At 35.6% G+C, this 22,434-nt stretch overlaps 3 protein-coding genes across 4 annotated transcripts; all 3 read right to left on the bottom strand.

Annotated features, from left to right (window-relative positions):
• LOC109224857 (transketolase, chloroplastic-like) lies at positions 4,282-9,402 on the bottom strand. Its single transcript, XM_019389417.1, has 7 exons — positions 8,758-9,402; positions 7,264-7,354; positions 7,023-7,128; positions 6,624-6,906; positions 6,226-6,374; positions 5,984-6,137; positions 4,282-5,643 (listed from the first exon to the last, which is right to left on the bottom strand). Exons 1-7 carry the CDS (start codon positions 9,238-9,240, stop codon positions 4,684-4,686), a joined length of 2,226 nt encoding a protein of 741 aa, XP_019244962.1. The 5' UTR covers positions 9,241-9,402; the 3' UTR covers positions 4,282-4,683.
• LOC109224866 (DNA repair protein RAD51 homolog 3) lies at positions 9,488-14,897 on the bottom strand. Of its 2 annotated transcripts, XM_019389427.1 has the most exons (10): positions 14,725-14,897; positions 13,702-13,800; positions 13,345-13,467; positions 13,170-13,203; positions 13,021-13,091; positions 12,701-12,927; positions 12,489-12,620; positions 12,322-12,388; positions 11,962-12,133; positions 9,488-11,588 (listed from the first exon to the last, which is right to left on the bottom strand). In XM_019389427.1, exons 1-10 carry the CDS (start codon positions 14,834-14,836, stop codon positions 11,480-11,482), a joined length of 1,146 nt encoding a protein of 381 aa, XP_019244972.1. In that variant the 5' UTR covers positions 14,837-14,897; the 3' UTR covers positions 9,488-11,479. The 2 variants fall into 2 exon arrangements, with proteins under 2 accessions (XP_019244972.1, XP_019244981.1); XM_019389436.1 differs by lacking the exon at positions 9,488-11,588 and having other exon boundaries at positions 11,836-12,133; positions 14,725-14,895.
• LOC109224846 (probable tRNA N6-adenosine threonylcarbamoyltransferase, mitochondrial) lies at positions 15,764-22,229 on the bottom strand. The gene is made up of 13 exons (XM_019389405.1): positions 21,904-22,229; positions 21,421-21,465; positions 20,500-20,574; positions 20,003-20,099; positions 19,588-19,678; positions 19,177-19,226; positions 18,307-18,497; positions 18,104-18,189; positions 17,398-17,473; positions 17,187-17,270; positions 16,946-17,060; positions 16,633-16,721; positions 15,764-16,335 (listed from the first exon to the last, which is right to left on the bottom strand). The coding sequence occupies exons 1-13, from the start codon at positions 22,183-22,185 to the stop codon at positions 16,186-16,188; spliced, it is 1,431 nt and encodes a 476-aa protein (XP_019244950.1). The 5' UTR covers positions 22,186-22,229; the 3' UTR covers positions 15,764-16,185.

The raw sequence follows: 22,434 nt of genomic DNA, 5'->3' as shown, positions 1-22,434 counted from the left end.
ATGCTTTTTCCTGATAAAGCGCGCCTAAGCAGGGCTTGTAAAATGCACAACGTAAAAGAGTGTCGTGAGATGACGGTATGGGAGTCAAGTCCTGTTGTATACAAGGTTGTTTGTCGCAGGTGATTTTGTCCATGTCATTGGATGTTGCGTGCGATGAAGAAGAACACAGGTATGTGGAAAGTGGGTAAATACATTCCCACCCACACATGCGAAATGGACACATTCAACGGGAATCATTTCAACTTGGATATTGACTTGATTTCTCTTGTTCTTATTCCACACATCGAAGCGTCCATAACGTATAAAATCAAAGAGTGCATTACAGCAGTCCACCAGGAACATGGCCATACAATTACTAAAAGAAAGGCATATCTCGAGCGCAAAAGAGCTTTGAAATAGTGTATGGTAAATGGGATAAGTCATTTGCAGATCTCCCTAGGTACATGGCTGCACTGTAGCATTTTAACCCCGGGACGGTTGTTGAATGGAAGCTTGAGCGTAGTGCAGGTAACCAGAATATATATTCAATTACGTGTTCTGGGCGTTTAAACCAGCAATTGATGGTTTTTCGCATTGTCGGCCCGTAATATCCATAGACGGCACTCATGTCTATGGAAAGTACGATATCAAGCTGTTGATAGCCGTGACAGTAGATGCTAGTGGACAGATATTTCCTCTAGCTTTTGCTATTTGTGCCAATGAAAGCCAAGAGACGTGGACGCTGTTTTTGAACCACTTGAAAGAGCACGTTGTCAAACAGCGTTCCGGTATTTGTCTAATATCCGATCGGCACGGTGGTATCTTAAGTTCTGTGGAGCATTTGCTTGCATGGGAAGAACCTTATGCCTACCATCGTTACTGTGTTAGGCACCTTAAAGCCAATTTCCAGAAAGCAAGAACATTTTCATGAATATTTATGTGTGCATCAAATTCAATTTTTGATAATTTTGTGTGTGTTTGTTTTATAATTAAAATTCTAAATTTTTAATTAATTAATTAAACAAATTATATGTAACATTTGGGTTCCAAACTCGATATTTGAGGCCCAGTAGCACCAATTTTTCATCAATATTTATGTGTGTCAAATTCAATTTTTTGATAATTTAGTGTGTGTTTGTTTTATAATTAAAATTCTAAATTTTTAATTATTTAATTAAACAGAGTATATGTAACATTTGGGTTCCAGGCTCGATATTTGAGGCCCAGTAGCACCAAACTATCATGAATATTTATGTGTGTCAAATTTAATTTTTTGATAATTTTGTGTGTGTTTGTTTTATAATTTAAATTCTAAATTTTTAATTATTTAATTTTATAAAGTATATATAAAATTCTAATATTTAATTATTTAAATTCTAAATTTGTATAAAGTATATATTTTCATCTACCATTCTAATAAATAATTAAACTACAAGGATTCTACGCTAAAATACTATACAGTTTACTACGCTAAAAGTTTCTACATTTTGTTACGCTAATAAATAAAGTAAATATAAACAACATATACATTTTAATCACATAACATTAACAAAAATAACTACAACAATACTAGTTTCGCAAATCAAACACATATGACACGGAAATACTAATATCTAAGTCCGGATAAATATAACACACTAATTTTGCAAATAAAACACGAAAGGCCATGGAAACACATTCAATAGGCAGTGTTATACATTATTATACAAGTTTGGACAAAAAAATAAATCGAAATACCTCGATGTTGTGAGTGTTTTGCGTGAAAATTTGAAGACGAAGGAGTTAAACCACGAGTCCGGAATGCTCTACTACAATGTGGGACCTACTTCCTTAACCCTTTGTGTGACGGGAGGGGCCCACAATTTTTTTTTTTAAAATACGACCAGTTATGGAGTTGGGGGGACCAGAAGAGAAAGGGCTTTTATAAAAAATGGGGAAGGGGGACTGTCGATGAAGAAGACGACGGGGATTATTATAAGAAGGTATAGCGTATGAATGGAAAACGCTATATACATATAGCGTATAAACACAAAACGCTATATTTAACAGTAGTCGTTACCGTCAATGTATAGCGTTTTGTGTTTATACGTTATATATAAAAAGGTCTTTTTTTTAAAACACTTGTTTGTGTGTTTTGAGTCCAAAGAACCAATATTTAGGTTCCGGACTCCAAAATTTCATTCTTCTGGTTTAATCTTTTGAAGGCTTCAGTCATTGATGAGCAATGATTACAGAAAATTATTTTATCTGTGTCTTTTTGGATATAATATTGTGGGGGTTTTTTTTCTAGATTTTGTCTGAGTGCTGGAGAAATATAATAATTTGGTTCTAATATATCTCGTGCATAGTCTAATGCTTATGTTTTAAAATCCTACTCGGTACTCTCCCTTTCGTAATCTGTAGACTTATGTTGTTACATTCTTATCAAAAATTATGAACTGAAATTACCCCTTCTTTTTTTATTTTTAAATTTTTCACTCTGTTCATCTCTTTTTTCCAACTTTTTAAAGAAGTAAATCTTTCTTAACGCTTTATTCTTTAACCTCACCCTGGCCATGGTTAAACATATATACCCATTTTAACACCTTTCTAGTTATCGGTTGGGCTTGACTTAACCGGTTTCTCCTAGGAATTTACAGGTTAATCATATACTAAGAGTGATTTCTAGTTATTTACAAACTAATAGCTGAGGAATTACATATATAAACATGTAGCTATATATAAAACATAAAGTTGTAAAAACGGGGGTAATATCCAGAAACATAATTTAGATAAAAACAGTAACTTACATGTTTACAGGAGAGAGATTTCCCTTTCAGAAACTCGAAAAGGTTTATTGGACTTGAAAATTAAAAACTTGCACACTGAAGCATAAGAATTTATTTATTTTACAGGCTTGAGATAGGAATGACTGGGGCATACATAAGGAAATATTTTATAAAGGGTATAATACAAGGTTTGGAGAATGGTGAGTGATAAAAGGGAGAGGGAATATTGGATATTTTTCTTCAGAGAATTTCTTCTTGATGACTTATGTTAACAACAATATACCCAATATTAACAACAATATGTCAGACGGATCACTGAGCAATAGACTAAACAATATAACTTCTTTCGTTTCAATTTATACGAACTTATTTTCTTTTGTCTCTTTCAGAAAAAATAAATGGTTATTTTTAGTTAACAAATTTTTATAGTCATATAAATGTTATAATATATGTAAAATCACATGTTTTAAATATCTTATAACCACACAAAATACTCTAAGATATTCAAAATCATCAATTTCTTAAATCCTTCGTTTTTTTTAAAACTCACGCTCAGTCAAACATGATTAAAAGGAGTATTAAAGAAGTTTAGAGTAGGTGAGATATGGATGATTATACTAAATGATGAAAATAACAAGAAAATGTAACAACTTCAGTCACCAAACATTATTTTAATCGAATAAGAGAGAAAGAATATGCTAAAGCTCCAAATATTATTCTAAACTAGTGGGACCATCTTCAACAACCTGGTGGAAGGAGATAATGTGGATAGGAAGGTTTAGAGCCAGAATTTCAACAAAAAGTTTCAACAACCACATAAATCTGGATAGAGACAAAATCTCCCATCCTCCAACCCTTTGTAGGGACCACATTCTTTTTTATTTAAACCAAATTCATTGTCCCGATTAATTCAGATTCGCGCAACTTAATAATATCCCGATTAATTCAGATTTGCACAGACATATTACCAACTACAGGGGGGAAAACGCAAGAGTATCTACATTCCTAGAGCTTAAACTCAAAACCTTTAACTAAGAATATAGAGATATTATCCGTCCCACCACACGTCCGCACCGCGTTAATATGGCTACATTTTGTTGCTTTGAAAGACTTATGTTTGCTTTAAAGATTAGATTTCCATATTTCCTTCCATGGCTTAGATCCAAAAGCTAATGAAGAGAAATAAAGCCATCCAGTTCCTGATAAGCATATCAGTGATATGAGCAGTTAAAATATCACTAATGACAACTTCTCCTCAACCATTTAAAATTTAGTTTGAAATGGGTGTAGAAACAATCTAGTTGAACGGTAAAATATTAGTACAGTTAGACCTCTCTATAACAACATTCCTATACAACAATCCTTCACTGTAAAAAAAAGTCAAGTTTTTCTTGAAACCGAGTTTTATGTTATGGTATAATATATGTTTTCTACAACAGCCAAAAAATATCAGAACAAACAAGGCTGTTACAGAGAGATTTGATTGTACTTTTAAGTACACCATGCAGACTTTGTCATCAATGTTGCCAAAAGATTATGTAAGTCCACTTTGCTTTGGAACAGATAGCTACAAGATGATGACCATAGTAAAGACAAAGAAAGCCCTTTTTCAGAAGACATGAATTTCCAATTGAAAATGAGATCTTGGTATCACTCGACCAAATAAAATTACAAAACTCAAAGATATGGTTTAAGGTGTACATGGTCAGGAGCATCCATAATACTATTTCTATCCTCATCTTGGATTCATTTTGGCCGCTCCGCTACTAAAACTGAAGAAAACAAAGGGCAGATGAAGAAATAGTTTTTATTGAAAATACCAGGCAACAGTGAACTGCCGAGTCCGTTTGGTATTGGTTTCCACCATTATCTCCAACCTCAGTTTCAAACTGAAAACAAATTTGGTAGACACCAGCAAAAGTGTAAGTAATAAAGCCTAAGAAACTTGCTTAGCTGCAGCTACAACAGCCTCTGCTGTAATTCCGTACTCCTGGTATATTTTTCCAGCAGGGGCACTGGCACCCCATCTGTCAATTCCGATGGCCTTCCCCTTTGATCCGACATATTTCTCCCACCCAAATGTGGATCCAGCTTCAATGCTAACTCTAGCTGTAACAGATGATGGAAGGACACTTTCCTTGTAGTCGGCTGATTGTTCTTCGAAAAGCTCCCAACAAACAAAGGAAACAACTCTCACTGCCTTTCCTTCTTTCCTGAGTTCATCAGCAGCCTTGACAGCAATTTCTAACTCTGAGCCAGTACCAATCAAAATGACATCAGGTTTGTTGCCAGAAGAATTGTCTGATAAAATGTAGCCACCCTTTGCTGCTCCTTCAATAGAGCTTCCAGCAAGTTGTGGTAACTTTTGTCGAGAGAGTGCAAGGATTGATGGTGTCTTCCTCTTGAGGACAGCCACCTTGTAAGCTCCTGCTGTCTCATTGCCGTCTGCTGGACGGAACATCAGAATGTTGGGCATTGCACGGAAACTTGCCAAGTGCTCAATGGGTTGATGGGTAGGCCCATCTTCTCCTAGACCAATTGAATCGTGGGTCATAACATAAATAACTCCAGCCTCAGACAAGGCTGAAATTCTCATGGCTCCTCTCATGTAGTCAGTGAACACAAAGAAAGTAGCACAGTAGGGAATCAAGCCTTGGCTGTGTAGAGCAATCCCATTACATATAGCTCCCATACCATGTTCACGAACACCAAACCTTAGATTACGCTCCTCTGGGGTGTTCTTTTGGAAGTCACCAAACATTTTCAAGAGAGTCATATTTGATGAGGCAAGATCAGCACTACCACCAAGGAAACCAGGGAGAACCTTGGCAAGAGCATTCAGGTTTTGTTGGGACAGGTTTCTGGTGGCATCCGCTGGACTTTCAGGTGTGTAGGTCTGAGATTGAGAGAACAAGCAAATAACTGGATTAGGAAATATTTACATGTTTTTCAAAACTAGACGATCATTTTTGAGCAACAATGACTAGATGGAAAAGGAAGACTGAGGAACTGTGATGCAAAACAGTTGATTTGACTTATAAAATGTTGGTCCCTCTGATAAGGGAAGATAAAAAGTACAGGACGACAATTGAAACAAACTCTCTCGTCTATTATACGAGGCAAAAATTCAAAAACCTCACCCGCAAAGCTAAGAACTTAATATAAGGATAGCCCAAACCAAAAGCAGTTGAACTCAGCTTGAAATAAGCGAGAGAAAGATGAAAATGACTACTTACAGGCAGAGCTTTCTCCCAGCCAGCAGGTAGTTCACCAGTGATAATGGATTTGAGTTCTGCAGCTTCTTCTGGGTACTTCTTCTCATATTCAGCAAACTTGGTATTCCATCCAGCTTCAAGAGCAGCACCCTCGGGAACATGACGACTCCAATGGCTGCAATAAGTAGCAAGTGAATACCAATAGCTTGTAAGTAACCAGTAATGTTCAGATGAATCAGAGGAGAAAGGGAATGGATTAATACCTCTTGACATCTTCAGGCACGTGGAAAGGCTCATAAGGCCATCCCAAGTTACTCCTGGTGGCCTCTACTTCCTTAGCTCCAAGTGCACTTCCATGTACACTGTAACTGTTTGCCTTGTTGGGCGAGCCAAAACCAATCGTTGTAGTCACCTGAAAGGAGGAAAGTTCAGTAAACTTAATGATAAACTTACGAAATGAATCTATCAAGTAACCCTATTAGCAGCACTAGCAATAATGAATTAATCCTGCACCCCGACTGAGAAAAAAAAATAGGAAATGGGATATTCAAAAATGAAATGTAAAATTACCAATGCAGCAAAGTCTATACAGTAATTCAATCATATACAACTTTTCAGGATCACCTCGTAGTAACCAACATAAAGGCAGAAGGTAGAGTACCTTGATCATAGTGGGTTTGTCTGTGACAGCTTTTGCTTCCTTAATAGCAGCACGAATCTCATCATAACCAGTGTTACCGTTCTTCACCCAGATTACGTGCCACCCAAGAGCCTCAAAACGGGCACCAACATCCTCAGTGAAAGCGATTTCTGTGTCACCATCAATTGAGATGTGGTTGTCATCATAGAAAGCAATCAGCTTTCCAAGTCCCCAGTGTCCAGCAAGGGAACAAGCTTCTTGTGAAATACCCTCCATCTGGCAACCATCACCGAGAATAACATATCTGCATGACATGACCAATCATCGATGCAATTAGTCAAGCAAAAGACAGGTTGCATTAAATCGTTCTATTGTTATGGCACTAAAGGGAAACAAAAAGGAGAGAGTGAGAAGACTCACGTGTAGTGGTCTACAATCTCAGCGTCAGGCTTATTGAAACGAGCAGCCAAGTGTTTCTCCGCAAGGGCCAAGCCAACGGCGTTGGCAATACCTTGTCCCAGAGGCCCTAACCACAAGAAAATAAAGAAATTAATTATACAGCTCACAACAAAAAGCGATGTAGTCAAAATATATAATCCACCCCCAGATATACAAATGCTACTTATAAGTGTACATGGGACATTAAAAAAAATGCACTAACCGGTGGTGACTTCAACACCAGGTGTCTCAAAGTTTTCAGGGTGTCCAGGGGTTTTGCTTCCCCACTGACGGAAGCTCTTCAAGTCCTCTTCCTAGTCAAATATAATAGTAAAAATAATCAGCAAAACAGGTAAAAAAAGCATAGTGGTGAAAAAATTTCCAAATGTAATGTAAGTAAATTCTCACTCATAAAACACATTTAAAAGAAACATAAGATCATTAAGCTAAAAGAAAGATAAAATCATCAGTAACTGTGCAAAGTGTACCAAAAAGTCGTGTTTCAATTTTGACTGTTCGGTGTGGAGGAAATTTTTTCTTGGAAAACAGTTCCATGAGGAGAATACTTTCCGGAGTTTGGATACCTAAAATTGTTAAATACGTTTCTCCGAGGAAAATATTTTGCACCAAACGTGGGAAATTACATTTTCCTTGATAATCATACCAACTGCTCTTCCATATCACTTACTTCAATCAACAGCATCCTCAAGATTTCGTCAAACACTTTCCTAATATCTTATCCTACACTTTGAAAGTTTCAACTTATATACAAACCAAACACTGGAGCACGATCAAGAAAATGATTCCCGAGAAAAATATTCTTTCATAAAAACACATCCCTCCACACCAAACACGTGAAAGTCTATACCATAATGGCTTGACATACATGTTTATGTATGTTTGGTATGAAAAAAAAAAGGGCAGCCCAGTGCACTAAGCTCCCTCTATACGTGGGGTCCGGGGAAGGCCGGACCACAAGTGTCTATTGTATGCAGCCTTACCCTACATTTCTGCAAGAGGCTGTTTCCACGGCTCGAACCCGTAACCTCTTGGTCACATGGCAACAACTTTACCCGTTGCGCCAAGGCTCCCCTTTACAACTTTACATGTTTAGTACGAAAGATCTTGGATAATAAGTGGTTTTCTCACTTATTTCCTATATTAAGTAGGTGAATGAAAAATATTTTCCAAAACTTTTTTTTCTAAATCAGCAAATTAGAGGCGCTTTGATGAAATTTTTTTAGTTTTAAAAACTGATAACAATGTGTAAGTGTTGGTTATAACAAGTGATATGGAAAAAATGACTTGCTCACCAACAAGTCCACAAGTCATTTCCCCCTCTTTCATTCTGTGGAAAAAGAATGTCACATTTCATATTTAGAAACATCTTAACTTTAAACTTCTAATTTTACCCTTGATGAAATGCTTTATAGACATACAAATGTCTACAAACTTATTTTATGCCACAACTTGTAATTTTTTTTAAAACTCCGTGCCAGTAGCGAAGCCAAAAATGTCTCAAGATTTAATATATACATATAAAAAGTAATATTTAACCTATATACACCATATAATTTTCCCTTCACTATATGTGGTTCCCCCAATATTTATGACCAGTCAAACAGCGCCACATAACAGAAACAAAATACATAAATCTACTCATGCATGCACCAATTAGTAAAAAAAGTTAAAAGACAAAAGGGTAAGTTTTTTTTACCTTGACAGCATCATAGCCAGCTAGATGAAGCAAAGCATACTGAAGCATACAACCATGTCCAGCTGATAGAACAAACCGATCCCGATTAAACCAATACGGGTTTTTCGGGTTATACCTCATAACCTCATCGTACAATATATGACCCATCGGAGCACAACCCATGGGCAAACCGGGGTGACCCGAATTTGCCTTTTCGACAGCATCAATAGCCAGGAATCTAATCGTGTTTACAGATTTGTCAACAAGAGCAGTCTCAGTTTTCTCTATGGTTTCAGTTGCAGCCGAGGCACGAATCGCCGCAGACCGTACGGCGGCGGCGGAGGGAGGAGTACGGCGGCGGGAGGTGGTGATATTGGGGTTAGATTTAAGACCGGAAAAAGTGAGAGAAGAAGGGGAAAGTTGAGAAGAAGAGGCAGAGCCATGGCGAGGGACTGAACGAGAGAGGATAGCTTGAGAGAGAGTGAGAGAAGAAGAAGAAGCCATGGCTTTACCAGTAAGGTGTTTGATGTTTTGTGTCAAAGAGAAAAGAGAGTGAAGAGGAGGTGATATATGGGAGGAGAAAATGAGGAAAGAGTGGTCTTAAAATGACTTTTGAGGATTTATTTAGGGATTGGCTCCTTGTGGCTCTAAGAGATATGTGGGTAGGTGTCATATATCACCATTTACTACTTTTTTATTTAAAAATGCTATCTTATAAATTATAGAATAAAATAAATTTTGTCAAAATATATACTCCTTCCGTTGCAATTTATGCGAACATGTTTGATTGAACACGGAGTTTAAGAAAAATAAAGAGTTTTGGAATTTGTGGTTCTAAACAAATCAAAAATGTGTCCAAAGTATTTGTTGGTTATAAAAGCTTCTCATTAAGGATAGATTTGGAAGTTTAAGCTAAATTGTTTTCGAATTTAGAAAGGGTCATTCTTTTAGAACGGACCAAAAAGAAAATAGATTCACATAAACTGGAACGGATAAAGTATATGAGAAGGAACTAGCTGGCTTATGGTTCAAAATTCGATGGATAATAGATCCGCTTTTCTATCATTTTTCACTTGAATATTAACCCTTTTGCATGATATTTAAAGTGTGACTTACGTCTAATCCACATATCATGTGTTGCTGTACTAAATCAAAACCCAAATGGTGACTTATTAATATATAAACTTAGAATATTTTTAATAACAATATAAAAATGACTCATTTAAGTACTTTTGGATCTATAAATTAACTTGTATGGTCAACTTGCTTGTGATTGTTTGATGAAGGGGAAGGGGCAACTCTTTATTCTCTTTGATCTTTAAATTAGTCTAATATATGAAATTTGTGGACGATGAGTTTTAGCAGATATTTCTAAATCAATGTCGAGCTAAATCTACCTTGAATTTTTGTGCAGCTATTTTTCCCCCTCTTACTTTCCTTGTCATATTAAGGTTATATAGAATAGCATATTCTATCAAAGAAAAATTGAGGAACGAATCTAATTATGAATGCCAAAGTGGAAACAAAAAAGAGAAGGAAAAAAATGCAAAATACAGAACTTGGAGAAATATTAGGTAAGGGGTTGAATTCAAGAACCAACAACCAAATTAGGTTGTTATCTTTTCGATGCCCCTCAACAAAATAAAAAAAATTAAAAATTAAAAATTAAAAAAAAAAACTATTTTTTTGTTTGGTTGGTTGAGGTACTTTTTGGTCAAAAAATTCATCTCACCTAACCATACAGCGTTTCTTTCAAAAAACCAATAAATAATTTAAAATACAACTGCTAGATTTTGATGTGGAATTTTACGTCAGGCTTAAGAAACAGATTCCGTGCATTGTTATACAGTTATCTACTTTAGTTTAGATAGAAAATGAACCCTGCTTTAAATTGAAAAAAGACAAAGGATTTAGTACCTTATCTATCTATTAAAGGATCCATATATTTTACATTTAAGTACTTTTAGTTCATAAAATTCTAAAAATTATGCTAAACGCTTAAAAAGTTTACATTATTTTTTCTTTCTAAAGTTTAGTAAAAAGAGAAGGAATAAGAGTAAGTTGTTATCACCGAAAGTTGTGGTGGAATGAATATGATTCTTCCACTTAATCCAAAGTCTCGGTTTAAGTTTTGAAATGAAAATAATTTGGTAAAAACATATATCCGCTTTAATAAGTCTTACGCAATACGAATTTAAATTAGTTGAATTTAAAGCAAATATCAAACACAGAATGAAAGAAAAAAATAGTTGTTGGAGCTTTGAAGGTGTCGTCATTGACGTAATAGAGAGGATGGTCCATTTTAGGAGGCGGTAATTACAAGGTGAAACGACCATTTTGCAATTAAAAGTTGAAATTGGTGTATTATGGTCATGTTAATCCCACTTATTATTGCTCTGCGCTTAGTTATTATCACCACTTTTTTGTTTGTTCCATGTGCCACATTTGGTTTTCACTTTAATTATGGTAATATTAGTGGGGGGCATTTACTTGGAGTAGTAAGGGTGAAATTGAAAAAGAAAATTAATTTCTTTGTTTTCTTTAGTGACAAATGTTCTAAAGCGAATTCTGTACAAAACATCCTACACAAAAGAAGGTAAATCATGCCTTTTAAGTTGATTACTATCGTTTTAGCATGTCCATCAGCAACTTGATTACCTTCTCTATGAGAGTTTCTCACAATTAAAATGATGAACTTATAAACAATCCTAAAAGAAAATGGTAGCTCGGTGCACAATGCTTCTCACACGTTCATGCGAGTCCGAGGAAAGGCTGCATCCCATGGGGTGTGATATAGACAGTCTAGCTTAATGCATGCATTAGTGTCCGCTTCCATGATTCGAACCCGTGACCTATAGGTCACACGGAAACAACTACCGTTATTCCAAGGCTCTCCTTATCCTATAGTATCTCTAAAATTTGATGACTGTTTCACCATCTTAAATGCATATAAAGCAAGTGTTAAAAGTTGATTATTTTGCAGTTATGGTAAAGGGATAAAAATGAAAGTCTGTTATTAGAAGGAAACCAAAGGAAATCTTTAACCTACTTTAGGGTGTATAAGTTCCATATCCAGTCGAAGCTACATATGCTCAAATGTTTAAGGAGAATTTGTATAGATTCACGGCTTAGGCATAGAATTTACAAGAAGCTCACTTTCTCATCCAAGTGGAAGAAAAATAAGAGTTCAATCATTTCTCTTTCAAATATTAACTGAAAACTTACATCATCTTGACTCGTTTACAGTTTGAAACAGAGCTCCGAATCCCTCTGCCTGTCACGGAATATTGAGCAGATGCTGATCGAATAGAAGGCGACTTGTCAATGTATGCATACCTTTCATTACCGTTCCAGTATAAAATCACCCGGTTAGTGCAAGCATGTGACCAGCTATCTCCTGTTTGGCAAAACATATTAAGAAGCAATAACGGACAATGATCGATAAAATAAGTTCACCATCTTTGTTTTCCGAACTTTTGAAAAAGAGAACATTTTTTCTCTGGGAATGTGGTGGGGTGGGGGTGAAAATTAGCAGGAGGCGGCATGTTTGATACCAGTTATATCTTACCAAAGCTTGGTATTTACCTAATGCAAGAGTTAACTGATATGACCCTTCGATATACTTGGTGGTTACTTGATTCAAGAGGACAACCTACATAAAGAAATTGATGTTAATGACATGATACAATGGCAAATAAAACTAACTGATTATGTACCAAAAGATAATCACTTGGAAAGGAAGTTATCCTTACTGCCAAAGTATATTTCTTCGCAAGCTTCATCAACTTTAAGGCCATTCCACCAAGTAGTCGGGTTCTAAGGGCCATGTCATCAAAATCTTGACGGAAATGGAATGTAATGCTATCAATAATAACAACCTTAACCTAATAAAAACAAAGTTTCAGAAATTATATGTTTTAGTTGTGAGGAAGGATATTAAAAAAGAAAGAATTTCTCTACATACATCTTTATGCTCTGAGATGAACTTATCCAAGTAATTTACAACAGCAATTTGCTCTGTGTAACTACAAACGCGAAAATAGAATATGTTTTCAAGGAAATCCTCTGGCTTCCTGTTAAGTTGACAAGCTTGTAAATCCTTCTTTAAAAAACCATGATATTCTTGCATGTCTTCCAGACAAGCTTCAGCAATTTGTAAAGCGCGCTCCACCATGAAGCTGCCTTCCGTATCTGAAAAATTGCATATACAGCCAGGTACTTGGCTGAATATAGAAAGAGAATAGCTATAATACGCGGACAATAAACAACTCTGTTAGCACGTACCTATATATATTGCCTTGCCTTGAAGACCACCATAATCCATGGGAATTTGAACGTTTACTGCAAGTTGTATCCTGCATTTTGAAGTCTCTTAACCAATAGAAACAAGAAGTTATTTCTAATACGCAGGAAGTACACGTGACAACGATTACCCAAGTTGTGTTTTACCAATTCCTGGCACCCCACCTGCAACAATCAGAAGATAATTTATCTTAAAGTTGATGATAACTGCTAACACATTGTTTTAGAAACGCCAATAAGCAAGAGTGGATGCCTGTATGATATTATTGGTAATATGCAAACATATCTAAATGTTAAAACACTAACCAATTTCAGTAACCTCTTTGCAACTTATTCCCCCACCCAAAATGTCATCCAACTCGGAACAAGATGTTGTGATACGTCCAAGTGATTCCTCCTCGTTTAGCATATCCCAGGCAGTTTGCGCTCCTAATAAAAAGAATCCATACATAAATTCCTTCCTCTTTGCAAAATAATCGAAGCAGAACAATGAAACACATGCTACTGTCAACAAGTCAATAATAAAAGACTATCTCACTAAACCAAACTTAATCACTTGAAATAATGACTCCATAATCTTTGTAAAAAATATTCAAAATATAATCTACATGACTGCTGACAGACAACCGATCAAGTTTTCATAGAATAGTGTTAACAATATACCATTAACAATGGAGCTAGTTCCATTAGATCTTTCAGATCCCTTCCTTTGTGATGCAACTCTCAAAATTCCAATCGCCTCATTTTCTGAAATCTTTAGATCTATAACAGAAAAAGTTATAAAGATATGAAATGTTTGCATAGGCAAAAGAACATTATGTAGGAATAACATTAGTGTCACTTGTTAAATAAAACTTAAAACTGTTATAACTCATCAAACTTGATCATAAACTAGAACTGAGACATAATGAGAAGCCACACGAAATTAAGCATTTTATTTGTAGCACCAAGCTTATTCTTTTTCCGCAGATTCCGAATCCTCAAAATATTGGTTTCCCTTACGTCTATCTTTCAGTTAACCCAGGGGCATATGTAGTGTTAATGTTATGGGTTCATCTGAACCAGGGGCGAAGCTATGTGTGGTTAAGGGTGGTCAACTGAACACCCTTCGGCCGAAAAATTATATTGTGTATAGGGTAAATATTGTACTTGTTATTGATAAGAAAATAAACTTTGAACACCCTTGCATAACCCACCGGCAAAAGGTGCTCAAAATTTCCTGCCTTCACCTGAACCCCAACAACTTTGATTCAAACCCTGTATATGTGTTAAAAGTTTAACTAAATAAGCACAAATAATATTTAGTACAGATAATAGATTTCTAAACCAGTAAATCAAATGCGCTATAGTAAAATTCCTAAACTCCAACCCACAAAGTTCAATCTGAGTTAACCTCTCCCACTGAAATAGAGTTGCATATTCCCAACAAAATATTTCTCCTGTATGTCATTCAACCATCATACAACTTTGAGCTCAAAATCAGAATTCGGCGCCTTGAAACCGGCAATTAAATATAATTTAATTCAACTTGGAAAAAAGAATTCCTATTTTAAAAAAAATTCAATTAAACGCGCCTTTAACTGATTGCTAATAACTAATTCACTGAAACATTTAGAACTCAAGAAATGACAAACTAAACACGTAAAGGATTTAGCTTTTCAATTAATTTGCATAAATAAAAGATACCGCGAGCAAGGTCGGAGCAGGAGGCGGAAAGGAGCGAAGAAAGAGAAGAGTAGCCGGCGGAGATCAGCTTTGCTCTCAGCGATGCCGATATCGGAAGACTTGACACTTCCATTTGAGGGTTTTCGCGCTCAAAGTTAGTACCAATTTGGTATTTATATATCCTGTACTGTTCTTCTAAATGATTTTTTTTCTTTTTTCTAATAAATGAATTGAGTATCCTCATTTCACCACAATTTTTTTCTTTTTTTTGTTGGCTTAATTGTTCTATGTTATTTTTATTTTTTATTGCTAAAGTTGTTGTTATGCAATAAGATGTTTATAAGCCAAAAATTTATAAGTACATTTAGTCTGACCAAGGTCTACACTTTTATAGTTTACAAAGTATTTGTCGCAAAAACAAAAATTCTAACTTCTGTCAATACAATTTTTATTATTCGCTTTTCTCCATATAAAAATAAACTTTATGTATATTTTTTTAAAACTTTAATGGTACTTAAGTTATTTTAACATAAACACTTTTCTATCAAGTATGTGCCATGTGAGCGTGTGAAAGGTATATTATCAAATTCAGCACCTCTACCAATACGTAACTACTTATTCATATAATCATTTTAAGCACTTAGAGATAACCCAAAGGAGTAGTATAAACGTATACTTATGTGTGATTTACCAATGTTGCTCCTTTTTATTTCTTGTTGACCAAGATAAGAAAGTAAACAGAACCAAGAGATAAACTATCTCATCTATACTTCTCAGTAGGGGTGTGCATTCGAATCAGTTTATCGATAAATCAAATCGATTATTTATTATCGAAATCGAAATCGAAAAAATCGAAACCTTATTGAAACGATAACGATAAGCATATGTACAAATTGATAATCGATAAGTAATTATCGATAAGGGTCAAAATCGAATCGATAAATCGAATGCACACCCCTACTTCTCAGTATTAGAATTTCTAAACTTTGATCCCTAAAGTACAAGTTGGAATATTGTGGGAAAATGCAGGTGCAATGAAACATAATACAGCTTCTTTAAATTTAACCAAAAGAAACATATTCACTATTAATCGGAAGAAACTAATGTTATCTCATTACAAATAACTCACAGCATCGTCGTGCATTAAACATAACTATACAATATGGCAAAAGTTTATACATTAAATCAGTAAATTTCATGCCATGATGACTTCTAACACAGTTGCAAAATGCTAACAACCACATCTACCACCAAGAGATACCGAGGGGAGACATTTTAATCTCTCATAATACAGAGTTTTTCCTCAGAGGATCATTGCTCTTGAATTATGGTTCTTCAAGTATTTTCGCTCACCAACTTTCAAGAATGATTACACATTCAAATCTTGATTCAACGCAAACCACCTTAATTGTGGTCTCAGTGTCTTCAAAAAGAATATGTCCATGATTGTGGATACTCGTTGCAGATTAGTCTCGAGTAATTTTAAATTGCAGATTGTGACTCTTGCTTAACAGATGATGCCTTAATGAGAGAGGTAAGTGATGGATGAATCCGTGCTGTTCTCATTGAGCGAGCTTCACTTTTTCCTTCAGCATACTCCTCGCCAAGCGGCCACCTTGGGCGCAAATCAAGCTGATCAAAGGAACCGTTGGTCAAAATTAAACATTGTAAGGAGAACGGAGTGGGGAGGGTGTAGGGGGGAGGGGAACAGGAATTAGAACAATAGAAACTCCATAAAGCAGATCTAAGGAGTTCCAAATTTGGTGTTTTATTTCAAATTTTGACTGAATACTCTGGATGATATTTGACAAGCGTAACTTCCAAGATGCAAATTTATTGGCTGAATACGCAGATCAACTTAAACTATAGGACAACATGGCCAGTTTGAGCGGAGGTAAGGGAAAAAGACAAGGCAAGAATAAGACAAACCACGACATCTTCTGGTTCGTTTGCAGGAGGTGGAGGATCAAATCTGCCAAGACGGAAATGTTCAATGCCAGTCCAAGCAATCATTACACCTATTAGAACAGGCCAATGAATTAGAGTGCAATACCAAGCCATGTGCATTTTTGAGCTAAAATAGTTCAAGAAAAACCAACTAACCTAGAGGCTCCACATATCAATTTACTTGACTCAACGAGAGACAAGACCTTTCCTCTAAAGCAATTAAACTTATACAAAAAAAGGAACCGAAGTCTCTCGATGAAAATGAGGCAAATCTAAGAAAAGAGAATTGTCTAACCATTATCAGTACAAAGGCTTGGAGGGGGGCATACAAGTTTCAGGCCTTTCCTCTTCACAACCTCATCAAGCCGAGATCTGACATACTTATTAGAAGCAACACCTCCAGACACTACCTGTGAAAGGTAAACTGAACGATTAGCATAGTTGACATTAATTTTATAGGTGCATGCAATTAATACATTAGAGTAACGAGAAAAGAAATTAGTCATATGAAATTGCAGTAAACAGAGAACACTGACCAAATGATTTATTGAAGGCTCAATGTTCAAAGCCCACTCAATTGCCCGTTCACACTTTTCCTCCAAATGTAATACTGCAACTCGCTGCGTGAAACGTTCATTGCAAATGCAACGAGATTAAGAATTTAAAGGAGGTATAGGAGACTGATTGATTTGGTAGCCAACAATTCTTAATTAGAAAGCAATCACGACAGATATAAAAGGTATATACCTGGAAGGAGGCAGCAATATCTGCCCGAGCCTGCCTTTCTTCATCGGAAGCTGAAGCAAGAGAGATTTCAGCATTGCTGCATACAAGCTACAAAATGTGAATAGCTAGGAAGTCGAGGACAATGACAAGCAACTGATGTACATTGTTTTCTGAGTGACTCATTACACCTTACAATCATAAGTGATAAGACAAAGCTATAACCTACTGTACTTTCTGGACCATGATTTATATGAAGACTAAACTAAGGTGACATTGTAGAAAGAGGAAGAAACAAGAGAAGATTCTTTAATCTTTTCAAGAATTTATGCTTTGATGGGACCCGGGGGTTTGGTCTAGTGGTAAGAGCGCAGCAAGTGTGGGTTAGGCATACGTCACGGGTTTGAACCATGTCCCATACAAAAGCTTGGTATTTAAGTGGAGAAGGGTAGAGGAGAGGGCTCATTATTCACGGAGTTTCAAACGGTGTGCCACTGGCCCTCGGGGATTTCTCGGTTATCAAAACCATTTTCTGCTTTGAGGCAGACAGTTGTCCATATATTGGATAATTCATTGTTTACCTCATTGAAAATGAAAAAATCAAATTCTATAATAGGAAAAGAACAAAAACAACTCAGTGACAAGGGTGGTAAAGTTTTAAGATGAAATGAAATGGAAAATACTTCGAAAAGCTGATCAATAACTTTTTGTTTCTTAATGAATCACATACATTCTTTTTGCTTCAATTGCCAACCTCACTTGCGTCTTCAGACCAGCATATGAGAAGTTGCAATCCTTGTGTTGTTTCATAGGGACCTAACATTTATTCAAACTTTTAGTTAGTTGAGCAAACAATATCACAACTAAAAATCTTTTATAAAGAAAATTGTGGAGACATATTGCATAAGTGCAAATCTCCCTAAAGTAACTTACTTTAAATTTGACAGATTTGGCATTTCCTTCTCGAGCTAGCTCCTCCACAGCGGGGCCCCCACTCCTCCTCAAATCAAGACCAAGCCATTTTGCTGTTTTGTCATATGCCTCGCCAATTGCATCATCAACTGTTGTCCCAAGTTGTATATAATGGCCAAGATCACGTGCAAGGATTAGAAGGTTATGCCCTCCTAAAGAGCATATGACAAGAAAATCCATTAGTTATTGATATCTAATTCACAGAAAAATACAACTGGTCAAATTGCTTTTACACTAGGAAAACAACATTTTTATGCTGTTGATCGAGACATGTATCCAATATTTAGCATAATTGGCTTAAAGGTTAAATTCAATTTTCTTAACTTAAGATAAGTTGGGTTCCCTAGGAAAAGACATGAAACAAAAAGCACACACGGAGATTATACATAATATGTTAGAACTGAACCATTGAGAAGACATTTATATGAGAGATTTTCGTCTTACAGGATACAATCGAAGGGCTCATAAACATAACACTAAATATCATGAGCATCAGGACAAGCATATGAAAAACCTGTAGGCACAAGTTAAACTGCAAAACATCCTAGATCTTTTATATTCAAGTGATGTTCACTGACATAGATAGAACCATACGATGGCCGTACAACTAGAACTAGGGTAATATTGTATAACTTGGCCATACATCTCTAAACACAAGAAAAGATAACCAGTATATTTTCAGTAACAACAACAACAACAACAACACCAAACCCAGTGGAATCCCACAAATGGGGTCTGGGCAGGGTAGTGTGTACGCAGACCTAATCCCACAGTATATTTTCAGTAAGAGTAAATAAAACAGACCTATAAAATTGTAAAAGGTTATCTAACCTGAGACAAGTAGGGCCATGAAAGGAAACTGCAACTCTCTTTCCACTAACCTAAAAAAGAGAGAACATTATTTCCGGGTGGATTACAGTACATTGTATTTGCAAATGTCTTGAAGCATAAGACAGGCAGCCTTGCAAGACAATCGAGCACAAGTACGAAGGAAAAGCATTAACACAAAGGAGAAAATTCATCTTACAAGAGTATTCCAGCCAAAGTTTTTTTTTCTCTTTATTTTATTGTTATTATTTCTTAGCAGTAAGGCGGACAAAGTAATCGTAAGCTAGGAAATTCATAGTCCAGTAACTAACCCTTGAACTGGACAAATTCCCAACAAATTTTAGCTGTATGCACTGGTCCTACTCTACTGCTTGCTACTAGCATGAATAATTTAACCTTATTCCATAGTGCTACCTGGCAACCAGAGTATGAGCTTCCATGTGATGGACACCGACAAGAGGTAAATTATGAGAACCAGCAACTTTTCTTGCTTTCTGCACACCAACTACACAGAAATTGCACAAATAAGATACAAGGACTTATACAACGTTCACTAGTCGTCACAAAATGCATCTATGTATCTCCATATGAATATCCCCCAATGTTTAATTTTCAGATTCATTAGTGGAAGTTAATTTTGACAAATAATAAAGAATTAAGAACAATACTTTATGCTAAACAAAATAGGCACATTAATTGTTGTGGGAAGGAAGGAAAAGGAAAAAGATAAAAATAAAAGCAATGATCAACCCTCCCAAAAAAATTAAAAAAAAAAAAAAGAGAGAAAGAAAGAAAGGCTACTAAAGAAAAAGATTGAATAAAAACTTACCTCGCAGACAAAGGCTTAAACCAGGACCAATGGTGACAGCAACTGCAGTTAGATCCTTTTCAGTCAGATTAGCTTTATCTAGCGCTTCTTGTACCACCTGAAGGAATTACGTATCACATTGTTTGCAGGAAATATGATGTGCCAGAAATATGATGTGCCAAATCAGATTAAGAAGCTATCAAACTTAGAAGTGCGAGAGCTGTGGTAAATAATATAAGCCGGAATTGTACAAAGAAGGGAATTTGGGGGTGAGTCCTTCAAAACAACATCCACCGTGCTCCTAACACGACAATCATTGGCATGCCTCAAACTCCAAAACCGAAATGGAATTTGAAAAATTTTCTAGCATAGAATCATAGTCTATATAATCATAATTATAATTTAAGAGTATCCATTAACTATAGCCTAAAAGATATAGACCATCAATCAATTGATTCGTTCTAACCAACCGTTTACAAGTTCTTGAAACAAAGTACTTCAGGGTTGACAGGATGTACCTGATCAATCACCAGTGCATGTGCTTCCTCTGCCATCTTAGGAGCAACTCCTCCATATCGAGCAAGCAGTTCTGCCTTGATGAAATACAGAACCTCAAGATTAGAAAAAAAGATTGTGTAATGTGGCAAGTAAATATAATTTGGATAACTTCTCGTAGTTAAAATTCTTTAGAGCACTGAGCAATTCCCTGAGCAATTGACATGAAGACAGAACAGTGGTGTGAACGTATATAAAATTATACAGTATAAGAATATAAAGGAAGCTACTTGGTGTCACTCCAGATATTATCTTGACTACTCTGCAATGCATAGGAATGCATCACCCCAAATAACATTGACATTTGGCACATTGGCCGAATTTTTGGCTTTTCAGACGTATTATTAACCAAAACACATTGGCAAATCTTTTTTTTCCTTTCTTTGGTCTTCCACCCCCTTAATTCAATTAGATAGAAAGTCTTCTCCACATTTCCATAGGGAAGGATGCTTAAACATCCTAATCTTTGATATACTACTTCTTTGCTATTGATTTGCCTTTTATGTATACTATGTTGCAAGAGCTTCCCACACTTCAACAAAAGCACTAGATACTTTATAGAGAACTATTTGAGCCCTTTATATGTATAAATAGGAAAGCGAATAGAAACGCTGCATGCCGGCAGTCAATGTGGAACATGACCTGTTTAATTCTAGACAGACCCTAATGTCCAACTATTTACATAATGATGCAAAAATAAATGATTATATACATAAATAAACCACAACTAAAACAATGTAATACAAACAACACATGAAGTGTCAAATAAATTATAATGGAACAGCCATTAATGTAACAAAACATGATGATGATACAGTATAAACCAAATGGTAATTCTCCAGACTTTCTGTAACTATACAAATAGTCAAATACAAAGAGAGTACCTGAGAAGAGATAACTTGGCTGAGAATTTCACCATTGCTATTTACCTACAATAAGAGATAAAAAGCTTATAAAACAAGACTTTACAGCTGCTTCACCACCCCCCTCCAAAAAGGGGGGATAATTGCACTTTTGGTCCCTCAATTATTTGTAAATTCTAGCTTTTGATCCCTGTAACATTTGGCTATGCACATTTGACCTTCAATTAACTAATAGATGTGTCTTTTGGTCCGTTTATATGGGAAATATGTGGTATTTCGACTATTTTTAGAATTATATTACCCTTAAATATGGAGTAAAAGTACAAAGTTGACATATAAAACATTGATAATTGAATGGTCTAACACTTACTAATTCGTTAAATTTTTGAAGATTCACAGTTGGAAGGATCAAAAGTGCACATATAAATTAATCAAAAGTGCTAGTTTGCCAAACCCCACAAAAAGAATTCCCAAGAAACTACCAAGAGATGTTCAAGAACTTACCACAGCGGCAGCAGTATCATCACAGCTAGTTTCAATGCCCAAAACAACTAAATTCTCATTTTCTCCCAGTTTTTGTTTCTGGGTTTGGACCATTTGTAAATTAGCAGCTGAATTAGAAAAACAATGAGCTGGAAAAAATTTGAACGACTGGTTTTTTTTAACTGATTTGTTGTGAAATTGTAATTTATTTGTAGCTTTGATTGTAAGATGAAGTGAGGGTCGATATAGTAGAAAGCTTAGACGGGAAATTGGGGATGACAAGCTTGGTAATAAAGACGCCATTTTTGAGAGAAAAAAAAAAAAGAGAGTAGAAAACGGAAAATGGATATGAGGGCTTAGCAAAAAGAAGCCTCTTCGTTTAATCTTTTCCAATATCATTTCAAATTTGCAAAAGTTCAAATTAACCCCTAAAGTTTGATATTTGCCACGATAGAGCCACGTAGACAAACAAAAGGCTAAACTTAGTCCTAAGCTATTAAATTAGTTTATATATTACCCTCCAATAATTTGAAATACTCTTTAAGCAATTGA

This window comes from Nicotiana attenuata, chromosome 1, assembly GCF_001879085.1.
Source record: "Nicotiana attenuata strain UT chromosome 1, NIATTr2, whole genome shotgun sequence".
In the NCBI taxonomy this organism is placed as follows: Eukaryota; Viridiplantae; Streptophyta; class Magnoliopsida; order Solanales; family Solanaceae; genus Nicotiana; species Nicotiana attenuata.
Note: the sequence above shows the minus strand (reverse complement) of the source record. Positions and strands in the feature narration are given on the sequence as shown.